The 25,174-nt window shown below is 37.4% G+C and overlaps 1 protein-coding gene and 1 long non-coding RNA gene across 4 annotated transcripts in view; both read right to left on the bottom strand.

The window, feature by feature from the left end:
- LOC306658659 overlaps positions 1–25,174 on the bottom strand; it is a 73,191-nt gene that overhangs the window by 15,153 nt on the left and 32,864 nt on the right. The window lies entirely within an intron of this gene.
- DNAJC12 (DnaJ heat shock protein family (Hsp40) member C12) overlaps positions 1–25,174 on the bottom strand; it is a 51,728-nt gene that overhangs the window by 1,334 nt on the left and 25,220 nt on the right. For 2 of the 3 annotated variants that reach the window (XM_079135825.1, XM_079135826.1), the window contains exons 3-4: positions 15,300–15,439; positions 3,209–3,413 (exon numbers count right to left, since the gene is read on the bottom strand). In XM_079135825.1, the coding sequence (XP_078991951.1) occupies positions 3,209–3,413; positions 15,300–15,439 (345 nt within the window). Of the gene's footprint in view, positions 1–3,208; positions 3,414–15,038; positions 15,153–15,299; positions 15,440–25,174 lie in introns of those variants that run through there. The other variant, XR_013763108.1, reaches the window with a different exon arrangement.

Below are 25,174 nucleotides of genomic sequence, written 5' to 3'. Positions count from 1 at the left end.
AATAGATGTAATTTTCACTTTTTATATTATTTTAATTTATCTGGATTTTCTTATTTTTCTTCAATAAAAAGTATGCTTTTGTGCCTTTTTTATGTTCATTCTATTGCTAGTGAAAAAGTAGTTTACAAGCCAGGCATGGTGGCACATACCTGTAATCCCAGAGTCTCAGGAGGCTGAGGCAAGAGGATCACAAGTTCATGTCCAGGCTAGACAACTTAGTGAGACCCTATCTCAAATTTTTAAAATGCAGGACTTGCAATGTAGCTTAGTTGTAGAGCACTTGCCTTGCACGCATGAGGCCCTGAGTTTGATCCACAATACCAAATTTAAAAAAAAAAAAAAAAAAGCAGTTTACAGAATAGTATGTGTGTCAATATGGTTCCATGGATATTTTAAAATATTGAGTCAGTAAAAAATATACACAGAATAGTTTACAGTATTTGCCTCAGAAAAAGAGGATTTGTATGTACTTTTAAAAGAATTATCTTAGAAAATAAATACAAAGAATTTCCATTTGGGGGAAAAAGCAAAAAGGAAATTGTTTCTGACAACCTATAATGAAACTCACAAAATTATGCACAGCATGAACTTATTAGTTTTAGGTATACTAATATAAATGAAAATAAACCAAACTATTACAGATATTTTTCTGGGTGATAAGATTATGAGTTACTACTTTTTTTCTCTTTGCTTGACCATATTTTCTTACACTTCTACACTAAATTCATATTTGTAGTTTTGGAAAGATATAGTTTCAGGTTTAGGTAACCCTAAAAACAGACACCCAAACAAGAATTCAGACCAAAGTTAATAATGTGGGAATTGATCCCAAGACACACTGGTAAGGAAATGGGAAAGGGAACCAAAACTGTAAGAGGTACATTATCAAACAAGTTATTGCCCTGAATGACCAGAGCTTGATCCCATGGGGGAATCCTGGGAAACAATATAAAAATCCTTAGAATTGTCCCAAATGAAGGGTAAATAAGCTGAGGATTCAGCCACCCACTCCTATCCATTGCCTGATGGCTCATCCAGAGGGTTTTGATTCCCTGATGCTTACTACTTGCTCATTTGCTGCCGGGCAGGCGCCACTGCCAGGGAAAGTCCTCTGGCGGTGTCAGTGTTTGTGGTAGAGGCCATAGTGTTGGCAATGCCTGGGCAAGTAGGTGCCCAGGGGATGTGGTAGCATGCCAACAGCATCTGCTTTGAATTTTCTTGTTGTTATTCCAGGATGTTAGACAAAATCATTTGGTTTTGGAATTGTACTTATCAAAAGACATATTTATTGTGTATTTTAAAAGAAAAAAGTGAAATTGTCTCATACACTGGTCTGACTCATGAAGAGTCAGAATGTGTTGGGGGCCATTTGATGGCTCTTCATCACAGAAGAGGCATCATAAGGAAAACTTGAAAATAAATATAAATCACTGCTTACAGGTATTAACAAACATGCTGAAAAATAATAAATGAGAAGCCACTTAGGGTTTGATAAGCTGAAATAATTTTTAAACACTGATATTATAAAAATTTACACTGCAGCAAAATGGAATTATAAATAATCATACAACTGCACTTTGATATATAAAACTCCAAATCCAAGACTCTGAAGAACCCGTAATCTCTTAAACAACATTCAGAAAATACTGCTAAATGCAGCCTTTGGCAGAATTTCATCATTCTTCTCCAACAATGATCCTCATCCCCTCCATTTTGTTCTCAACCACAGTAAGAACATACATTGCTTCACAATGTGAGGACATCAAAACTGGCCTCACAATTTGTTCTGAGTAAATTATGATATATCTACACTGTAAAATATTATCAGCTGTTAAGAAGCATGAATTTATTATGGACATAAGGACCTAAGGAAAAGTCCCACAATGATAAGAAATAACACTAAAAGTAGCACTTACCATGTGCTTGGCACTATTCTAAATACTTTATATATATTAAATTTTTCACTCCTCAAGAAAACCTTACAAGGTAAACACTAATATTTCAACCATTATATAAATAAGAAAACTCAGACAATGAGGGGTTAACCAATTTGCCCAAGGTCACACAACTCATTGGTGGGAAACTGGGATCTGGTTCCAAAGTATGCACTTTTGGCCACTGTGTGATATAGAGACTTGTACACAGTATGACCCCTTCTTTATTTTTAAAGATTTGCTAAAGGTACAGGTACTTATATAGGCTTGTATTAGCATAGAGAACAGTGTGGAAGAAGATATGCCTGAGCATTTACATCAGTTACTTGAGGATGTAGAAGCAGAGGAGGATGGCAGACTGGGGTAGACACGAAATTATTGCTTATCTGTGATTCTTTGAACTTTTCAATGATAGACTTATATTACTTGATTTTTTAAAAAGAAAATTTCCTAGAATCCTTGAGAGAGGCTCAAGTGGTTCCTCAGCAACGTGAAATGTCCAACTTCCTCACCCCCATTTTGGTGTGTGAATACAGTCTAGGTCTGAATCTAGAACAGAAAGATCCAGGACTTCTGGATGTACAAAACAGAACATTATTACAGGACTGAAAGGAAAAATATTTGCGCATTTGTCTCTCTGTGTGTATGGGGAAAAGTGGTGTGTTTACATACGCATGCTTGCTTAAAACATGGGTTTGTGAAATTCGGCCATGCTTTGATCAAGTTTGTTATATTATAACCATTTCTAGTTATGAGGTTGATGCAATCAACATGCCTACTCTACAGAGATCTCTTGATAACCAGCAGAGACACATGAATCAAACTCAGAGAATCCATATTTCAGCAAGTAGAGAGAATATAAGTTCTCCCAAAGAGAAATTTGAAGTGACTATTTCTAGAAATAATATCATTCACCACAAGCTATCTGATTATATTCTTTTTTTATACAAGTGGTCAAAGGTGTTCAGGAACCTTCTGCTTAAAGGACAAATTCTAATGGGGTGCTGCAACATAACCCTGAGAATCAACATATAAGAATTTGAAAGACAATTACAGTGTATGTGTATAACACACTTAAACTGGTTAATACAGTTGGATGGCTAGATAGACAAAGACATAATAATAATAGTTAACATTTATTCAAAGCCTGTTATTGGCAATCACTGTATGGATCTCCCCATTTAATCCTCATGATAACTCCATGAGAAGGTATCATTATAATTCCTTTTTAGAGATGAAGAAACTGACGTCTAGAGAATAATGACATGACTTACTTGGAGATTCTGGATTTTGTGGGGAGACTGACTTCTCCATGGACTCAGGTTCTTTTTGCTTCACTTCCTCTGTGGTTGAACCCAGTTCCTCTTTCTTTTTTTCTCTTTGCTCATTCCATTCTTCATTTTTAGTCTTGCTGCTATGTGTCTGATGGGATTCTTCCAACATCAGGTCTTTTTTACCTTTGACAGCCCAGTGCATTGACTAAATTAATGAAAAGCAGACACATAAAAAATAAATCAAAAGTAGGTCCAGATCTTCAACATGTCGGCTTAGGACCAGACTTCCTTAACAGGACTCCCATAGCACAAGAAATAAAAGCAAGAATCAATAACTGGGATAGATTCAAACTAAAAAGCTTTCTCTCAGCAAAGGAAACTATCAGCAATGCGAAGAGAGAGCCTACAGAGTGGGAGAATATCTTTGCCAATCATACTTCAGATAGAGCACTAATCTCCAGAATCTATAAAGAACTCAAAAAACTCTACTCCAAGAATTCAAATAATCCAGTGGACAAATGGGCTAAGGAAATGAATAGACACTTCACAGAAGATCTACAAGCAATCAACAAACATATGGAAAAATGTTCAATATCTCTAGTAATAAGAGAAATGCAAATCAAAACCACCCTAAGATTCCATCTCACCCCAATTAGAGTGGCGATTATCAAGAATATGAGCAACAACAGGTGTTGGCGAGGATGTGGGGAGAAAGGTACACTCATACATTGCTGGTGGGGGCTGCAAACTAGTGCAGCCACTCTGGAAAGCAGTGTGGAGATTCCTTAGAAAACTTGGAATGGACCCTCCATTTGACCCAGCTATCCCACTCCTTGGCCTATACCCAAAGGACTTAAAATCAGCATACTACAGAGATACAGCCACATCAATGTTCATAGCTGCTCAATTCACAATAGCCAGACTGTGGAACCAACCTAGATGCCCTTCAATTGATGAGTGGATAAAGAAACTGTGGTATATGTATACAATGGAATATTACTCAGCCATAAAGAATGATAAAATTATGGCATTTGCAGGCAAATGGATGAAATTGGAGAATATTATGCTAAGTGAGATAAGCCAATCTCAAAAAGCCAAAGGACGAATGATATCGCTAATAAGTGGATGATGACACATAATGGGGGGAGGGAAGGGTTAGTGTTAGGGTTAGAGTTAGGGTTGGGGGGGGCAAGTATGGAGGAAGGAAGCACTGTATAGAGGGAAAAGAGGGGTGGGAGGGGTGGGGGGAAGGGAAAAAATAACAGAATGAATCAAACAACATTACTCTATGTAAATTTATGATTACACAAATGGTATGCCTTTACGCCATGTACAAACAGAGAAACAACATGTATCCCATTTGTTTACAATAAAATAAAAAATTAAAAAATTAAAAAATCAATATTGTATGGTTTTCTATACTTAAAGTTCAATATGTATAACACTTGACCAACTATTAAAGTACCAATTAACAAAACAAATTGACTTGACCATTAACCAGATATTCATCATTAATCCAGATATTAATTAACCCAAAGTAACTGAGTAATTCTCACTAGTTTGAAAGACTAACAATATAAGAAGTCATATCATGGTACAAAGCAAAGCCACAACACTAGAGAGATTCAATCAGTGAGATGGGCTGAGGACACAATTGCAATCCCAGATACTGGGAAGGTTGAGACAGAGGATGGTAAGTTCAGGTCAGCCTGGTCAACTTAGTAAGACACTATCTCAAAATAAAAATAAAAAGGGCTGAGGATGTAGCTCAGTGGTAGAATACCCCTGGGTTCAATCCCCAGTACCACAAAATAATAATAATGAAGTGTCCCTCAGAAAATTAAACACAGAATTACTATATGACCCAGCAATTCCATTCATACATATAGACCCAAAATAACGGAAAACAGATGTTAAGAAAAAAACTTGTACACAAATGTTCATAGGGCCCTATTCACAGTCGACAAAAGATGGACACAACCCAAATGTTCATTGACTGAAGAATGGATAAACAAAAATGAGGGCAGGTATGAAAAATGGTGAAATGAGACAGACATTACCCTATGTACATGTATGATTACACGAATGGTATGAATCTACATCATGCGCAACCATATAAATAAAAAGATGCACCCCATTTGTGTATAATGAATCAAAATGCAGTCTACAAAAATTTTTTTAAAAACTTAAAAAAAGAAAAAAGTGGTATACACATACAATTAAATATTACCCATAAAATGGAATGGAGTACTAGTATGTGCTATAATGTGGGTAAGCTCTGAGAACATACTAAGTGAAAGCCAGATTAAAAAAAGATCACATATTGTATGATTCCACTTATATGAAATATTCAGAATAGACAAATCTATAGAGACAGAAAGCAGATTAGTGGTTACCTGGGGCTGGAGGGAAAGGAAATAGGAAACTAATAGATTTCCTTTTGGGGTAATGAAAAAGTTCTGTTAACTAGAGAGTGGCAATGGATGAACAACTTTGTAAACATAGTTAGTGCATCTGAATTGTATACTTTAAAATGAGCAAAATGGTGAATTTAATGTTATGTGTATTTACTAAAAAATAAAAAGGATAGAGCTGAGACAGAGATTTCAATTAACTACTATTTTGACTACTACTATTGTAACTACTTGCTAGGGTTTAATGTTTCCTCCAAATTTCATATGTTGGAAACTTCATTCCCAGTGTAATATTAAGAGATGGGACCAATAAGAGGTAATTAGGCAAAGCCCTCATGAAGGGAGAATGGATTAACATTGTTATCTCAGGAATAGGTTTGTTATGAAAGCAAGGTGGGCCCCCCTCTTGATCTGTCATTCTCCCTTCCACCTTCTACCATGGCTTAATACAAGAAGACCCTCTCCAGATGTGAGCTCCAGGACCTTGAACTTCTTAGCCTTCAGAACTGCACAAAATAAATATTCATTCTGAATAAATGACCCAATCTCAGATATTCTGTTATGAAGCATCATGAAATGGACTAGGAGACACTACAATTGTCACATGTACTACTGTGACCTACTCACTCAACAATGATCAATGCAGATTTGGCAAATATTAAAATTCTGGATGATTCATCCTCTTTTTAATAAAACTCATGACAGAAAGCAGGAATTCAATCAATGTCTGCTATGAATAGTGATCCTAATTTTAAGTGGATTTACTTTAAGTGAATTTTTTCAAGTCCAATTATCCTCAGATAATGAGAACTTGTTAAACACATTTCCATTTGTTCTCCTAAAATGATGGTTTCAAAGTGTTTATGTACATTACATGGAAGATTTCTGAAAGAAAACACAAGGAATTACAAGGATGGCTATTTCTGGAAGAGGGTCTAGAATAAGAAAGGACTCATTTTTTTTTATTAAATACTTATTTTACTATTTTGATTTTTTAATAATAGCATGTTAATTTTATTATATTTTAAATATATAATTTAAAAATTCAGGATCTATGCATCAACAGTGTTGGGCATTGTCCATTGACTTCTAGTATAACTTTTACACTTTTAGACAGAAGGAAACAAACCCTTGAAAACTGTCCCTAGAAACCTGATATCCTAGCATTGTATTCAATATAGTTGTTAGTGGTTCTTTGCCCAGTGGTTTAATTATGTAATTGTATCCACACAGCTCTGGCTGCTTATGGTGGGTTGTAGAGGAAGAAGAATCAAAAATGTCTTCTGATAGAAAGTTTTGCTAGGTCAGGGTACTGAGAAATGAAAGTATGAGACAGAGGTATTTTGTATGTTCTTGTATATCTTTTACATTTTTTTGTCCTACATGTGTATTTCCTACTAAAATATTTCAAATTTGGGGGCTGGGACTATAGCTCAGTAGTAGAGTATTTACCTAGCATGTATAAAGTACTGGGATTGACTCTTGACACTGCAAAAAAAAAAAAATTACAAGTTTCTTATTTTAAGAATGTGTCAAGTAAAATAATTAGTCCTGGCATAAACCAAATTAATGAGCTTAGGTGATTCTTGAAAAATCATTTGCATACGGCAGGAAGCTATTCCTGGAGCATTAACAAACTGACACACTACCTCTGTTAACTACCTCTAATAAACAAAACCAGGGGAAACACACACACCACATATTTGAGGAAATTTGAAACCTAAATTATTTTCCTGATATCTAAGATATTATTTTCCTGTTGTGCAACAAAAAAAATAAAGAAAGAAAAACAAAGCAATTATACCAAACCAAACCAAACCAAAACTCTGATTTTCTAAAGTCCAAGACTTATCGAATAAGCTCAGAAGTTGTAACATTTAAAAACTGTGCCACAGACCACAGAAGGGGCTGCCGCCTCTGCTACTCACGTGTCCCCTGACATAAGGGGCATCGTGCTTTTCATCTTGCCGTACTCATTTCCTGGAAAGTCTGAACCACCTTTTAATACAGGGCTTGACAGATACCAATTTCTTACCACCAAGAGGTCAGTCAGGAGGACTAGCTGTGGCCTCACAAGCAGAAGCCAGAATGACCTCACCAAAAAGAAAGGTTAAATGCAAAAGGGTAAAATGCCTTCTTAGAGTCTTTTAATTCTGTTTCATGATTTTTTTTAATAAATTGGGGGTTTATGATGTGATAATGATGTGATTAATGAAATAGGATAAAATCATCATAAATAGCACAATCTCAACTACATTAAAAGATAGGCAAAGGGCAGGGGATGTTAGTTCAGTGGTAGAGCACTTGTTTAGCATGTGTGGGGCCCTGGGTTCAATCCCCAGCACCACATATATGTGTGCACACACAAACACAAGATAGATGAATATATTCAATTATAGATAGCAGATACATATGCATACAATATGAATAGATAAAAACATATACATTTATATAGACTAGAGAACAATGTTACATTCCTTACATCCTCAAACCATAAGCATATTCAAGCCCTATGCCCTAATCCAATCAAATAAGTCACTTATTCGCCTTCAGCTTCTCTCTTCTCAACTACAAGGAAGAATCACCTTGAATTCTTTTCCCTATATATATCCAATCCAAGGCCAATCAATGCCAAGATCCAAGATCCAAGAACCATCTATAAAGCACACATTGCCCCTATTTAGTGTAATCAACTCACACTAATGGGGGAAAAAAATGGAAGGAAATGCACCAAAAGGTTATCTGGAGTTATGCCTGCGTAGCAGGATTGTAAAGTTACTTATTTTTATTTCAGCATTTTTCATATTTTATGTGAGAATAATATATACATATATGTAATATGACATATACACATATATATAATTAGAAGAAAACTAGATTTGAAAATTAAGATGTAATTATGATTGTAAAAAGGAGCTTCTGAGTGCCAACAGTATATGAGTTGGGATGGTTACCACTTCACGACCATTTGCTGACTTGTAAATGCAGGTGTTATTCATTTCTCTGTAGGTTTTGTTTTTTAAAAAGTTTATTTAAAAAAAATAATGGCCTCAATGTTAAAGAAAAAAAAACTCATCTAGCTTTAGTTGGTTTGGGTTTATTATTTGGTTGTTTTGGTTTTTTCATTGCATAGAATAGAAAAGGCTGGTCAGTGGCTTCCTCTGCAAGAGGGGAAAGGATATTAGAAAGATTATTGAAAAACAGAGTAAGAAATTGAAGGTTTTAGGGCCCACAGAGCTGGAAATGTGAACTGTGTCACAAGTTGGCTAAGTGGCCTGTACATGATGTTTCTCTCTTAAAATCAAAATGCCAAGGTCTGTAATGACTCACTTATTGTAAGTGATTTGAGAGCCCTCAGTAAAAAGATATATGAGACATGTCTTCCTCATTGCCTTTACAAGTAAACTAGAATAAAATATTTTATCATTGGATCCCTATGACTGCTAATCCCAATTACAGAAATACACGGAAGAAAGATACAAACTATATCGAACCTTATATACAAGTACCTCTCATGCTTTTTGTTCAATCAAGGGTGAACACAAGAGTGATGCTAAGCAACCTGGCCTATTGGAACAGAGAGCCTGCAAATCATTTCTGCATTTAGAGTGTAGTTTTCAGCTCTATTAGGGTATTAGCTAGACAGAACAACATTGTGGTGGGGGATGGTACTGGGGATTGAACCCAGAGGTGCTTTTCCACTGAGCTACATCTCCAGATCTTTTTATTTATTTATTTATTTTATTTTAAGATAGGGTTCTTGCTAAGTTGTGTAGGGCTTTGCTAAATTGCTGAGGCTGACCTCAAACTTTCAATCCTTCTGCCTCAGCCTCCTGAGCCACTGGAATTACAGGTGTGTGCCACTGCACCCAGTTAGAACAACATTACCATCAAGCAACCTCGTCTATTGTGGAGTGATTCACTTAAATAGAATGAACATCAATAAAAATGTTAAATGAGAGCAGTTGATAGAGAGTAAAAATACTCAAAGAAGTCTGTACAGCAAAATAATTTAGTGCAAAAGGCCAAAAGCCAGTGCATACATGGACTGGACTAACACAAAACAGAAGCCAAGCCTAGGTGCAAAGTTCTCCAGTCCTGAGATCTGTGAAACTGATAGTGTTTGTTATTATTCTACCTTAAAAATTAACCTGTTTACCAGTTTTCCTTAATGAAAATCAGTCTCTCTCATTTTCTCACAATCTAGACCTTGTTCAACTTTGGCAAATAAAATTTTTTTACCTACATGCCATTAAACACTGGGACAAATAAGAAAAAGAAACAACTGACTCAGATGTGTTATAGCTCAGCTGAATAATTATCTAAAATTGGCTCTTTTTATCCTGGATCACTTTGAGTGAATTTCTTACTTGCCTGGTGATTCCTGATCTGCTTTTGGATAACATCCAATTAGGACAGATTGCCTGTTGAACAGGCCCAGAAGGTATTGAATTGCACACTGTTTCCCATCTGGCTGAAGAAACTATAGCCATGTGGGCGTAGGAGGAAACTTCCCAGGTAATCTGTGGTTGACTGGACTACCCCAAAGACACCTAACCCAGAAACAACCAACAGACAAATAGGTTCATGTGAAGGTGACAGAAAGCCCCAAAAAGTCCTCTCAGAAGCAACCAATTTGTCAAATGATCAATTCACCAAAATGTGTTTCTACTAGCTTCTTATAAAATTTATAGCAATTGATGTGGCATGGAACAGTTTTAACAGCTTATGAGAATTTTTCTCAGAGTTTTATTGACTGTGACTTCACTACAGTTATTCTCCAGTAGGTGTCCTAAAGCCAATCTGCCATCTATTTGGAAGCTAGAGAGAGAGCTATCCACATCCTGGATGACAAAGATTAATTTCTACAAATTTTTTGAGCTACAAAGGTTCTGTTTTCAAGTTCCCAGGATCCCAAAGACCTGGATTACTGAAACTCTCACCCACATCCCTGTTTGAAACCAACACAATATATCTACATTTAAATTTCCAACATATTCATTGATCTAGGTGAATTCTTAAAATATTTTTACAAATGAAACTATCAGGAGCAATGTCTAGAAAAGGAAAAGAGAAATGGCTAGTCAAGTGACAGACTTGATATGTGGAGGGTATATCAGTTTTATCACTTGTGGGTAGTGGAAATGCATCCCACCTATGACTGTGGCTTGTTTGAGGAATTCTCCCAAAGGAGAGTCATCAGACATGATCCTGTGTGTGATGCCACAAAGTACCTTGCAATTTGTCCTACACTGTAGGTATGAGGACAAATATTGCTCTCAACCTGTGCTTTTCCTTCCAGAGGGATTATCCTGCTTAAATAAAACACAAGATTGACCATCAGGAGAAAAGACATTTTATGAGATTCAATAATCTATAATATGTATGAGGCAAGTAAACATATAGTTTTCACCTGAAATTCAAATTCTAAAGTTATAACTGTTTTATTGTCAGAATGGCACTTATATAGCTTCTAAGCCAAAACCCTAATGGTGATGTTTATCTGCAAAAGGATAGACAATGATCTATAAGGTGATGAACAATAAATAATCATTATTGATTTTTCCATTGTATCAATGTAAAAGGATAAACAAAGTAAATACACATAGAGAGAAAGCAACCATTAAAATGTTTCAGAGATGCTGGCGAGCCAGGGGTGTGGCTCAGGGGCAGCATGCTTGCCTAACAAGTACAAAGCCCTGAGCTTGATCCCCAGCACGAGAGAGAGAGAGAGAGAGAGAGAGAGAGAGAGAGAGAGAGAGAGGCAGGCACTACATCTATAGTTCCAGCACTGAGGATACTGATGAGGTGGAAGGATCACTTGAGCCTGGGAGTACAAGACCAGTCTCAGCACACAGCAAGACCCTGTGTCAACAACAAACTTACAGAGGAAGGTGAGGCTCTCACATGCAGAATCACTTCTAATCTTTTAGGATTAGAACAAAATGAAAAGAGAAGAAAATTATAGAAAGTCTACTGAGTGATGTACAGATCAGGTGAAATAAATTTATTTATTTATTTAAGAGAGGAAAAGTTTACTTGGGGCTCACAGTTTTCATAGGTCTCAATCCACAGAAGGCTGGCTCCATTTTGGGGGGTCTCTTGAGGTGAAGCAGAACATCATGGCAAAAGTTTGTGGTGGAGTTGAGTGGCTCAGGCATGATGATTAGTAAGCAGAAATAGCTCTCTGTATGCCAAAGTTTTAACCATTATATATATCAATTCATAAGTATTATATATTTATGTGTGTATACACACCCACCCACCCACATGTGTGTATATATATACATATACACATACATAAAGCGGTTGATATTGACTGTTAATTTGAGTGAATTAACCATTATACATATATATAAATCCATAAGTATTATATATATTATATATAATGGTTGATTTTAACTGTCAATTTGAGTGGATTTATCCTTTCATTATTGATACATATTTGAATTGTTTCCAGTGTGCACATAATGCTGCTGTTAACTTTGTTTTGCATTTTTAATATATGTAGGAATTCCTTTAATGTACATGGCTAAAAATGAAATCACTGACAAACAGCTACAGTTTATGTCCATCTCTAAGAGATGCCACCAAGGTTTTTGAAAGTGGTTGTAACCATTTACATATGTTTTGGTTACATAATAGGTGTCCCCCCACAAAGCTCATGTGTGAACAATTCGAGAAGGTTTAGAGGTGAAGTGATTGGGTTATGACAGTCTTAACCCAATCAGTGAATTAACCTCATAGGGATTAGCTGGGTGGTAATTAAAAGGCAGGTAGTGTGTGGCTGGAGGATGTAGGCCTTTGGGGGCATGCCTTTGGGGTTTGTATTTTGTCCTGGTGAGGAAAGCTCTCTCTGCTTCCTGATCATGTCCTGAGCCACTCAAATCCACCACAAACTTCTGCCATGATGTTCTGCCTCACCTCAAACACCCCAAAATGGAGTCAGCCTGCTATGGACTGAGACCTCTGAAACTCCATCCATAAGTATAATATATCTATATATATGTATATGTACAAATAGCCATATATATTTAGCTATTAATGTTTTTTTAGTTAGTGTTAGTAAGTGTATATACACTATATATGTATGTATGTACATATGTATATAAACATATATATAATATTTTTCAGCTTTTTAAAATTATTTTGAGACAGGGTCTTTTTTAATATGACACCAAGATTTTATTTCATTATTTAATTTTATTTTTATTTTATTTATTTTTAAAAATTTGTTGTTTTTAGATATACATGACAGAAGAGTATATTTGTCATACACACATGGAGTATAACTTAATCTAATTAGGAGCCTATTCTTGAAGTTGTACATGATGTGGAATTTTGCATCATGTCATATAGGACAAAGGACAGTTATGTCCAATTGATTCTACTGTCTTTCCTATGTTCATATATGAATAGAATAACAGTAAAACTCCACATCAGGTGAAATTTAGTATAGGAAATTCCAAGTCCACTGAGGAGGAGAAAAAAAAGGAAGAAACAACCAGTTTTCAACCAAACAAAAAAGATCATATGAGAAAAAAAAATCACTGCTGATTTAAAAGCAGAGGGATATGCATCTCATCCTTTTTGTACCACTAATAAAAATAAATCTGAAACCAAATGTCAGCCTGGCATTCTACTTCATCTTTGCTGATAAGATAAATGACACAACCAGTAACATCTAAAATTTAATTATTGAAAGATCTCCAACCATTCATGGTTAAGACAAACTCAAAGCAGAAATGATGTGTTTGGAGACAGGAAATTAGTATTAAATGGAAAGACTTTGGCAACATAAATTAAAGCGGAAATTTAGAGAAGAGTTTTGAAAAATTCACAACTAAGTTTGATATCAGCTGTTAAAAATTAAGTGACAGTTGAGTGAATTATCAAGAAAAATGAGCTATAAATCAGAAGGCTTTAGAATAGCAAGGGTGACTAATTCAGTTACAGTTAGAGTGTCATACTTAAGAAACTGGACATATGGCTGTGCAGAGGTAGTAGAACAATGTTTATTTAAATAGTGTTAATAAGGAATTTGGATATAAACAGTGAAAAAGAGAAGCTCCTTATTTCTGAATATGTGAAGTTAAGCCACTATTTTTGAAAGGTTCCCCTAGTTATTTTGTGCAATACAATAAGCATATGTTAGTCCCTCATAAATAATTAAATCACCTTAAACAAATTCATAGGAATATACATCTCATTCCAAGATGAGATGGAAAAAAAAGTTTACATTTTATATAGAGTGGTTTTAACAAAGTACTTTTTGAGTTTTGCATTATTCTCTCCCATTATTTCAAACACCTTGCCTTAGTATTACAAGCCTTTTATTTAAAAGAATTTTCTTCAATCTTCTTAAAATAAAAACTATAAAGAATAAAATCTAAATGTAACCCTGAAGGGCTCTAAATAAAGAGATGTGAATCACTTTATAGACTAATTCCAACAAGTGTCCCTGAAAACTTGCCTATAAGGTAATTTCTACATTTAAAATCTTAAGTCAGAGAAGTATTCCAGTGGAAAGAAACTGGATAAGAATTCATGCCTAAAAGAATACAACTCTTTTAAATTACTTTTCTTTATAGTATAAAGATCAATGTAAACAAAATAAATACATAGTAGTAATTATAGTGATTTATTTAATTATTAGGGTACTGGGAATTGAAACCAGGGCCTTGCACATGCTAAGCATGAGCTCTACCACTGAGTTACACCCCAAGACCTTATTACTTTGATTATTTTGATATGTAGTTTTTTAATGATATGAAGAAAAGTAACACAATGGTTTAAAGTCCAATAATTCACCAGAGTGTATGATAAGAATAACTTAGTTTTATTTGATTAATTGGATCCTGTTTTTTTTTAATAGATTCATAAACCTTGAAAAAAGAACAAACTTATATGAACAAAAAAGATGGAGGAAATTAATTTATAATGATCCCAAACTCAGTATATGGGAAACTTCAGAAGCACATTTATTAGAACTCATAAAATGAAGTGTAAATGATAAGGAAGTTTATATACTGAAACAAACAGCAAAAGAGACTGAAAAATGTAGTCACAGGCTCTTCTGGCTCTGATTGATTGCTTCTGTTCTGAATTTCCTCTCGCAGGATTTTGCAAGTACTGAGTTAAACCCAGACCCTACCACCTTCTTGGTCTTCTCCATCCTATTGCATATTGAGTCTTGTGTTAACCAGCTTTTCATCATTATGACCAAAATACCTGATATAAACAACTTAAATAAGGAAGGCTTTATTTTAGATCACAGTTTCGGAGATTTCAGCCCATGTTTAGCTGGCTCCTAGGCAGTTCTGCTGGGAAGCAGAAAGAGAGAGAGAGAGGAAGGAACCAGGAATGAGATATACACACCCCCAGTGACCTACTTCCTCCAACAGTGCCCCACCTACCTTCAGTTTCCACCACTTCCCAGTTGTCCTTTCAGCAGTCAATGGATTAATCCACTAATGAGTGGCTGACCTCATGATTCAACCACTTTTCGAAAGCCCCACTTCTGAACATTGCTGCAATGGAGACCAAAACTTCAAGACATGAGTCCTTGGGAGAACATTTCATATCCAAACCATAACAACTTTTAAGATGACTCATGAGTCTAATCCATGAGCAGCCTGAGCCTCACAGAACTACATCATTCCCAGAGAGAAACCCACCATTTTCACTGAGTCGGTCAAAGTTTCCCACTGGTGGAATGGCATCGATATCTGGCTCCTTCTCCAATGATCATAGCGGGCTCGACTCTCTTCATTGGTCAGAATCTCTTTTGCCCTCTGCAATTTCTGAAAAGTCTCCACTGGAAAACAAATCAAGAAATGAGAACTTCTCTCCTTGAGGGGTTAATTTAAAATTAAAATAATCAAAATATCTTACTAGAATCATTGCTCTGCCATTTGCTAGTCATACAGCCTTAGGTTAGTTTACCTAGTTAAGCTTTAGTTTCCTCATTTGTAAAGTGTATCATAAAGACAAGGAAGATTTTATATATATAAAATGCCTCGCACAGAGTTTATCCACTACCTTTACTGGACTCCAGTGATGTGCCAGGTGCTGCTTGAGGTGATGAAAACACAGTTGTGAATAACAGACATTATTAGCAGGAGAGACAGAAATTCATAAGCATTGGAAAAATTTAATTTCTTCTACTAGGAAGAAAATTACCTTTTCTAGTGGGAAGTAGTGACTAGGCAATAGAGACAGTATGAATGAAGAGTTTAAGACAGGAAGAAACATGGTAATGGAATTTAGAGAAAGTTGAAATTGTTAATGAGGCTGTAGGACACAGGGCCAGGAGAACAAAAGAGAGGGATGGGGGTCACGACTGGACAAAGGCCCAATCATCCTGGGCCTTCAATGTCATGCTAAGGATTCTCATTTTTTTGTTTGTTTTTAGGTGTTTTGTTTTGTTTTGTTATCAGAGCAAAGGAAAGCTATTGGGAAGATTTCAGTATAGTACATAATGTAGATGCTCAGTAAATGATAGCTTTGTCACTGACCTATTTGACTAGATAGCATGCAAGAGGAACCTTTCATGGCCCAATCAGAAACACTTCTGAAGTCTCTACTGCCCCCACCACTACTACCCCATCCCTTGAAGTTAAAACTTCACATAGAGTAGGACACAAAACAAGATTGATATTAAAAAACCAACTGTTTCTACACATGAGCAATGAACAATCTGAAAATGAGTTAAGAAAGCAATTCCATTTTAAAACAGCATCAAAAAGAATAAAAACAGGAAAATTTAACAAAAGAAGTGCAAGAAACATCCTGAAAACAACAATCTTGTTGCAAGAAATTAAAGAACACCTAAGTAAATGGAAAGATACTCCATGTTCCGGATATAAAATGTTTGATATTACCAAAGTGGTAATATTCCTCAAAATGATCTGTAGATTCAACAACTTCTATTGAAATACCATTTACTTTTTTAAAAGTATTTTTAGTTGTAGATGGTACTTTTATTTTATTTATTTTTTTGTGGTGCTAAGGATTGAACCTAGTGCCTCACACATGCTAGGCAAGCACTGTACCACTGAGCCACAACCCTAACCCTGAAATCCCATTTACTTTTTTTCCAGAAACTGACAAACTGGTACTAAAATCATAAAATATGTAAATGGGGGATCCAAGATGGTGGACTAGAGGAAGGCTGCGTTCCTTGTCCCTCCATAACTCGGGTCCCATGCAAAGGATGTCTGTTTCTTGGTGAGGCAGTTTTTACTGCTTATCGATCCCCTGATGTTTACCCCATTTGTCTACTACGATCACCTGAGGTCTGTCAGCATATCGACGCCTTTTTGAGTGCAGATTGCTCACTGTAAGGCACTTATCATCCGCCATTGCCTGCCTCGCCTGTCCATTGCTGCCTTTCCCCTATCCCTCAACCACCACCTGAGGTTCACCTGCTGATCGTCCAACAGCAGTCTGCAAACTGACCGCAGAGTGCCAGTGGAGCGCCAGCTGCCTGCTGTTGCCTGGGAGTTCACTGTCACAGTACCTGCAGGTTTGGTTACACGTGGCTGCTGCCATTTTGAGACAACAGCCAGGCCCTGTAGGACCCCTGGCCAGACTGACTGAGCCCCATCTCCAGGATCCCTCAGCCTAATCCATCACACCCTGCCTCTGGGGCCCTCAAATAGACTGACTACTCCTCACCACCAACACCCCCAGACCTACTGACTGTGCCCTACCACCAAGACCCCCAGACCTACTAACTGTGCCCCGCTTCCCTCCAGGACCTCCAGCCGACCACGCCCACACCCTGAGCTGCAGCTCCCCATCTGCCAACACATTTGGAAGCCAGAGCAGCCATCTTGGATAATCCTGGAAGTGGGAGCTCTAATCTTTAAGTGGGGCAAATCCCATCCTGAGACACCTGCTGGAGACTGGAAGCTCATTGTCAGGTAGCATCAGGCTACTGAAGACCGAGAGGTTTGAATACTATATGACTGTTATAGTGTAGATTTTCTTTTTTCTCCTTATTGAAAAATTTTGTTTTTATTTCTTTACTTTTCTCCCTCTCTTTTCCTTTTGTTTACCTGTTTCCTCAGAGTCTCTTTCCCCTTTTTGATGCTAACAACCAACTTCTTTTGATTACACTCTCACTCTTTCTGTGATCTAGAACTTCTATATATTCTTTTCTTATCCCATTAACAGCTACATCCTATACCCCTTCCCATCCTCTTTGTCCTTCATTAGAAACTGCAGACCTTATTGCAAATCTGTTTGTTATACTAAAGATAATAATTGAACTCATTCTGTTTATTATGACAATATTGTTAATGTTCTCATAGGGGCTATTTGGTCTAGGATTGCATACCATCTGAACTGGGAACAGCTAATATTGATCTCCCACTTAAAGAAAAGTTTTCGCAAACCTATAGGGTCACTAAAAGCCTATAGGGGGAAATAGTCAATACCCCAGATCTGCACTGCTAGAGGGGAAGATACATAAACAACATGAAAAAACAAGGGAAGAAAATGATCCAAACAAATCTATATTAATAGAATCCAATGACAGTATGGTAGAAGAAATGTCATAAAAGGACTTCAGATAATACATGATTAAGATGATTCATGAAGCAAAGGATGAGATAAGAGAGCAAATGCAGGCAATGAATGATAACACCAATAAGCAGTTGAAAGAGCAACTGCAGGAAGCAAAAGATCATTTTAACAAAGAGATAGAGATTCTCAAAAAAAAAAAAAAAAAAAAAAAAAAACCAAATGGAAATCCTTGAAATGAAGGACACAATAAACCAAATAAAAACCTCAATGGAAAGCATCACCAGCAGATTAGACCACTTGGAAGACAGAACCTCAGACAATGAACACAAAATATTTAATCTTGAAAATAAAGTTGCCCAAACAGAGAAGATGGTAAGAAATCATGAACAGAAACCCCAAGAACTACGGGACATCATGAAAAGACCAAATTTAAAAATTTTCGGGATTGAGGCACTGAGATACAAACCAAAGGAATAAACAACCTATTCAATGATATAATACCAGAAAATTTCCCAAGCCTGAAGAATGAAATGGAAAATCAATTACAAGAGGCTTACAGAACACCAAATGCACAAAATCACAACAGATCCACACCAAGGCACATTATAATGAAAATGCCTAACATACAAAATAAAGATAGGATTTGAAGGCTGTGAGAGAAAAGCATCAGATTACATATAGGTGGAAACCAATACGGATATCTGTAGATTTCACAGCCCAGACTCTAAAAGCTAGAAGGGCCTGGAACAACATATTTCAAGCTCTGAAAGAACATGGTTGCTAACCAAGAATCCTATACCCAGCAAAACTAACCTTCAGATTTGAAGATGAAATAAAATCCTTCCATGATAAACAAAAGTTAAAAGAATTTACATATAGAAAGCCTGCACTCCAGAATATTCTCAACAAAATATTCCATGAAGAGGAAATGAAAAACAACAATGTAGGTCTGCAAAGGGAGGAACTACATTAAAGAAAAATCCATTTAAAGGAGAAACCAAGGCAAATTAAAATCCAAAAATAAGCTCAAATGATTGGGAATACAAATCATATCTTGATAATAACCCTGAATGTTAATGGCCTAAACTCATCAATCAAAAGACATACAATGGCAGAATGGATTAAGAAGAAAGACCCAATAATATGCTGCCTTCAAAAGACTCATTTCATAGAAAAAGACATTCACAGACTAAAGGTGAAAGGATGGGAAAAAATTACCATGCACACGGACTCAGTAAAAAGCGGGGATTTCCATCCTTATTTCATAAAAGTGGACTTCAAGTCAAAGTTAGTCAGAAGGGATAAAGAAGGACATTTCATACTGCTTAAGGGAACCATAAATCAGGAAGACATAAAGATAGTAAATATTTATGCCCCAAACAACGGTGCATCCCTGTACATCAAACAAATCCTTCTCAATTTCAGGAATTACATAGACCACAACACAATAATTCTGGGTGACTTTAACACACCACTGCCAACACTGGATAGATCTTCCAAACAAAAACTAAACACAGAAACCATAGAACTCAATAACACAATCAATAACCTAGATTTAATAGACATATATAGAACATTCCATCCATCAACGAGCAGATTCACTTTCTTCTCAGCAGCACATGGAACCTTCTCAAAAATAGACCATATGGGAAGGTTTCAAGATGGCGGCCTAGAGGGTGGCTGCATTTCATGTTGCTCCAGGACTCAGGATTCAAAAGAGGAGATATTGAGAGACTTGGGACCAACTCAAAGCAGCCGGGTGAGTCTCTCCCGTAGGGGAGGCGTCCCGGATGGGACAGTAGTCCCGGAACGCAGGGAACTTTGTGAAGTAGAGCTGCCGGCGAGACACCCCTTCCCCCCGCTGGAGCAGTGAACTCGGACAACTGGGAGCGTCGCAAAGGAGGCCGCTCAACACAGCGCTGGGACTCAGAACAACCACTGGGGCTCTGGTGGCTGCCCAGGGGAGGAGCGGCGAGGAGAGCTGTATGGACTCAGAACACCGGGGCCTGCCGTGAGGAGGAGGAGGAGGAGCGTGGCTGCTTGGATTCGGAGTGGCTATACCAGAGCTACAGGCGGTTGCCAGAGGAGAAGCCGCGCAGCGAGCTGTTTGGACTCAGACCACTTCTGAACACTGGGGCCTGCCCGGAGGAGTAGGAGGAGGAGGAGGAGGAGCACGGCGGGTCATTTGGACTCGCAGTGACTGCATTAGAGCTCCAGGCAGCTGCTCAGAGGAGAAGGCAATTGGTGAGTTGTTTGGACTTAAAACAACCACTCCTGAACACAGGGGGGCTGCCTGGAGGAGAAGCGCGGTGGGTCGCTTGGTCTCGAGTGGCCGCACCAGAGCTCCGGGCGGTTGCCCAGGGGACGCATGCAGCGGGTCACGTGGATTCAGAGCCACTAAGAGCGACCGCTCCTGAACACCCGGGGGGTTACAAGGAGGAGGAGGAGGAACGGGGAGGGTCATTTCGACTCAGAGTGATTGATTACTCAGGGCTACGGGTGGTTGGTGGGAGGAGGCACGCAGTGAGTTGCTTGGACTCCTAGTGACCGCACCGGAATACTGGGCAGCTGTCTGGAGGAAGAGGTGTGTGGCGGGTCTCTGGGACTCAGAGCGATTGTACGGGGCCCCAGGTGGCTGCTCAGAGGAGGGGCCACATAGCCAGGCAATTAGGTGCACAGCAGGGTTCCAGGATCTAGGAGGCTTCTTGGTGGAAGAGCCCCACAGAGACACGCTTAGGGGCGCAGCGAAGGTTCCAGGACTGCGGGCAGATTCTCTGAGGAGGGGCAGCCTAAGGAGATTCATCTGCGAAGGGTGAGGCTCCCAGGCCCAGGAGGAAGGGCCGGGCCCCTGGGAACTTTGCAGAGGAAGGCAGCCCAGCCCAGGCGGTAGCTGTAAATTGAGGGGAATCTCTAGGAGGGAACTGACCAACGAGACCTCCCCACCGGGTGAGTCTTCCCTGCCGGGTGAGGTTTCCCCACAGGGACGGTAACACCAGAGACACAGGCCCAAACAGGCGTTGCCTCAGCCCGCAGCCTAGTTCCCCTTTGGATGACCATTGGTCAACAAGTGGAGGCACCTCTGCCCACTAGCACGGAATATACCCCACCTGAAGGCCACCACTCCTAGAGAGGCAGCTTCCTTGTGGAGCACCGCATTATCAACTTCCTCCAAGACTTCAGCCTACTGAAGGCTAAGAGGGGATATATATAGAAATCTTCAGGGACATTGTAAGTCAATAGAGGAAACCTACAATATCTCAGCGGTCCACTGATACCTGAACAATATGAGAAAACAAGGAAAGAAAATGCTGCAAACAAATCTAGATGTTACATCAATAAAACACAATGACAGCATGGCAGAAGAAATGACAGAAAAGGAGTTCAGAATGTACATAATTAAAATGATCAGGGAAGCAAATGATGAGATGAAAGAGCAAATGCACACACTGAATGATGAGATGAAAGAGCAAATGCAGGCATTGAATGATCGCACCAATCGACAGTTAAAAGAGCAAATACAGGAAGCAAAAGATCATTTCAATAAAGAGTTAGAGATAATGAAAAAAAAAAAACAGAAATCCTTGACATGAAGGAAACAATAAACCAAATTAAGAACTCCATAGAAAGCATATCCAGTAGGATAGAACACCTGGAAGACAGAACCTCAGACATTGAAGACAAAATATTTAACCTTGAAAACAAAGTTGAACAAACAGAGAAGATGGTAAGAAATCATGAACAGAATCTACAAGAACTATGGGATATCATGAAAAGGCCAAATTTAAGAATTATTGGGATTGAGGAAGGCTTAGAGAAACAAACCAAAGGAATGAACAATCTATTCAATGAAATAATATCAGAAAATTGCCCAAATCTGAAGAATGAAATGGAAAATCAAGTTCAAGAGGCTTATAGGACTCCAAATACACAAAATTACCACAGACCCACACCAAGGCACATTATAATGAAAATACCTAACATACAAAATAAAGACAGAATTTTAAAGGCTGTGAGAGAAAAGAACCAAATTACAAACAGGGGGAAACCAATACGGATATCAGCAGATTTTTCAATCCAGACCCTAAAAGCTAGAAGGGCTTGGAACAACATTTTTCAAGCCCTGAAAGAAAATGGATGCCAACCAAAAATCTTATACCCAGCAAAATTTACCTTCAAATTTGACGATGAAATAAAATCCTTCCATGATAAACAAAAGCTAAAAGAATTTACAAAAAGAAAGCCAGCATTACAGAACATTCTCGGCAAAATATTCCATGAGGAAGAGATGAAAAACAAAGAAGCAAATCAGCAAAGGGAGGAATTACCCTAAAGGAATTGTCAAATAAAGGAGGAACCAAGTTGTGTCAAACAAATAAATAAATAAAATTTAAAAAAAGAACCAAATGACCGGGAAACCAAATCATATCTCAATAATAACCCTGAATGTTAATGGCCTGAATTCATCAATCAAAAGACATAGACTGGCAGATTGGATTAAAAAGAAAGATCCAACAATATGTTGCCTACAAGAGACTCACCTCATAGAAAAAGATACCCATAGACTAAAGGTGAAAGGATGGGGAAAAACATACCATGCACATGGACTCAGCAAAAAAGCTGGAGTATCCATCCTCATTTCAGACAATGTAGACTTCAAGCCAAAGTTAGTCAGAAGGGATAAAGAAGGTCATTTCATACTGCTTAAGGGAAGCATAAATCAGCAAGATATAACAATCATAAACATCTATGCCCCAAACAGTGGCTCATCCATGTATGTCAAACAAATCCTTCTCAATTCCAGAAACCAAATAGACCATAACACAATAATACTAGGTGATTTTAACATGCCTCTCTCACCACTCGACAGATCTTCCAGACAAAAATTGAACAAAGAAACCATAGATCTCAATAACACAATCAATAATTTAGACTTAACGGACATTTATAGAATATACCATCCAACCAAGAGCGAATACACTTTCTTCTCAGCAGCACATGTATCCTTCTCTAAAATACACCATATATTATGCCACAAAGCTAATGTTAGCAAATACAAGAAGATAGAGACACTGCCTTGTATTCTATCAGATCATAATGGATTGAAGTTAGAAATAAATGAAAGAGTAAAACACAGAAACTATTCCAACATCTGGAGATTAAACAATATGCTATTATATGATGAATGGATAACAGAAGATATTAGGAAGGAAATTAAAAAATTCTTAGAGGTGAATGAAAACAAAGAAACATCATATCAAAATCTCTGGGACACTATGAAAGCAGTACTTAGAGGGAAATTTATTTCATGGAGCGCTTTTAATAAAAGAAGTAAAACTCAACAAATAAACGACCTAACACTACAGCTCAAAGCCCTAGAAAAAGAAGAACAGAACAGCACCAAAAGTAGTAGAAGACAGGAAATAGTTAAACTCAGAGATGAAATCAATGAAATTGAAACAAAGAAACAATACAAAAAATTGACAAAATAAATAGTTGGTTCTTCAAAAAAATGAGCAAAATTGATAAACCTTTACCCACACTAACAAAGAGAAGACGAGAGAAAACCCAAATCACTAAAATTCGGAATGAACAAGGAAATATCACAACAGACAGGATTGAAATACAAAACATAATTAGAAGCTATTTTGAAAATCTATACTCCAACAAAATAGAAAATTTCGAAGACATCAACAAGTTTCTAGAGACATATGAATTGCCTAAACTGAACGAGGAGGACATACACAATTTAAATAGACCAATTTCAAGTTCTGAAATAGAAGAAGTCATCAAAAGCCTACCAACAAAGAAAAGTCCGGGACCAGATGGGTTCTCAGCCGAGTTCTACAAAACCTTTAAAGAAGAGCTCATTCCAATACTTCTCAAAGTATTACATAAAATAGAAGAGGAGGGAACCCTCCCAAACTCATTCTATGAAGCCAATATCACACTGATACCTAAACCAGACAGAGACTCATCAAGGAAAGAAAATTTCAGACCAATATCCTTAATGAACATCGACACAAAAGTTCTCAACAAAATTTTAGCAAATCGCATACAAAACATATTAAAAAGATAGTGCACCATGATCAAGTGGGTTTCATCCCAGGGATGCAAGGTTGGTTCAACATCCGGAAATCAATAAATGTCATTCACCATATCAATAGACTTAAAGTCAAGAATCACACGATTATTTCAATAGATGCTGAAAAAGCATTTGGTAAAATACAGCACCCCTTCATGCTTAAAACACTAGAAAAAATAAGGATAGTGGGAATATTCCTTAACATTGTAAAGGCCATTTATGCTAAGCCCATGGCTAATATCATTCTAAATGGTGAAAAACTGAAAGCATTCCCCCTAAAAACTGGAACAAGGCAGGGATGCCCTCTTTCACCACTTCTTTTCAACATCGTTCTTGAGACTCTAGCCAGAGCAATTAGACAAACCAAAGACATTTAAAGGGATACGAATTGAAAAAGAAGAACTCAAACTATCCCTGTTCGCTGATGACATGATCATATATTTAGAGGAACCTGGAAATTCCACCAGAAAACTCTTAGAACTCATAAGTGAATTTAGTAAAGTAGCAGGTTACAAGATCAATGCTCATAAATCCAATGCATTTTTATACATAAGTGATGAATCTTCAGAAAGAGAAATTAGGAAAACTACCCCATTCACAATAGCCTCGAAAAAAAATAAAATACTTGGGAATCAATCCCACAAAAGAGGTGAAAGACCTCTACAATGAGAACTACAGAACACTAAAGAAAGAAATTAAAGAACACCTTAGAAGATGGAAAGATCTTCCATGTTCTTGGATAGGAAGAATTAATATTGTCAAAATGGCCATACTACCTAAAGTGGTATACAAATTCAATGCAATTCCAATTAAAATCCCAATGAGTACCTTACAGAATAGAGCAAGCAATTATGAACTTCATCTGGAAGAATAAGAAACCCCAGAATAGCTAAAGCAATCCTTAGCAGGAAGAGTGAAACAGGGGTATTGCAATACCAG

Source organism: Sciurus vulgaris (assembly GCF_902686455.1).
Source record: "Sciurus vulgaris genome assembly, chromosome: 4".
Classification (NCBI taxonomy): domain Eukaryota; kingdom Metazoa; phylum Chordata; class Mammalia; order Rodentia; family Sciuridae; genus Sciurus; species Sciurus vulgaris.
This window is presented reverse-complemented; position numbering and strand designations above follow the sequence as displayed.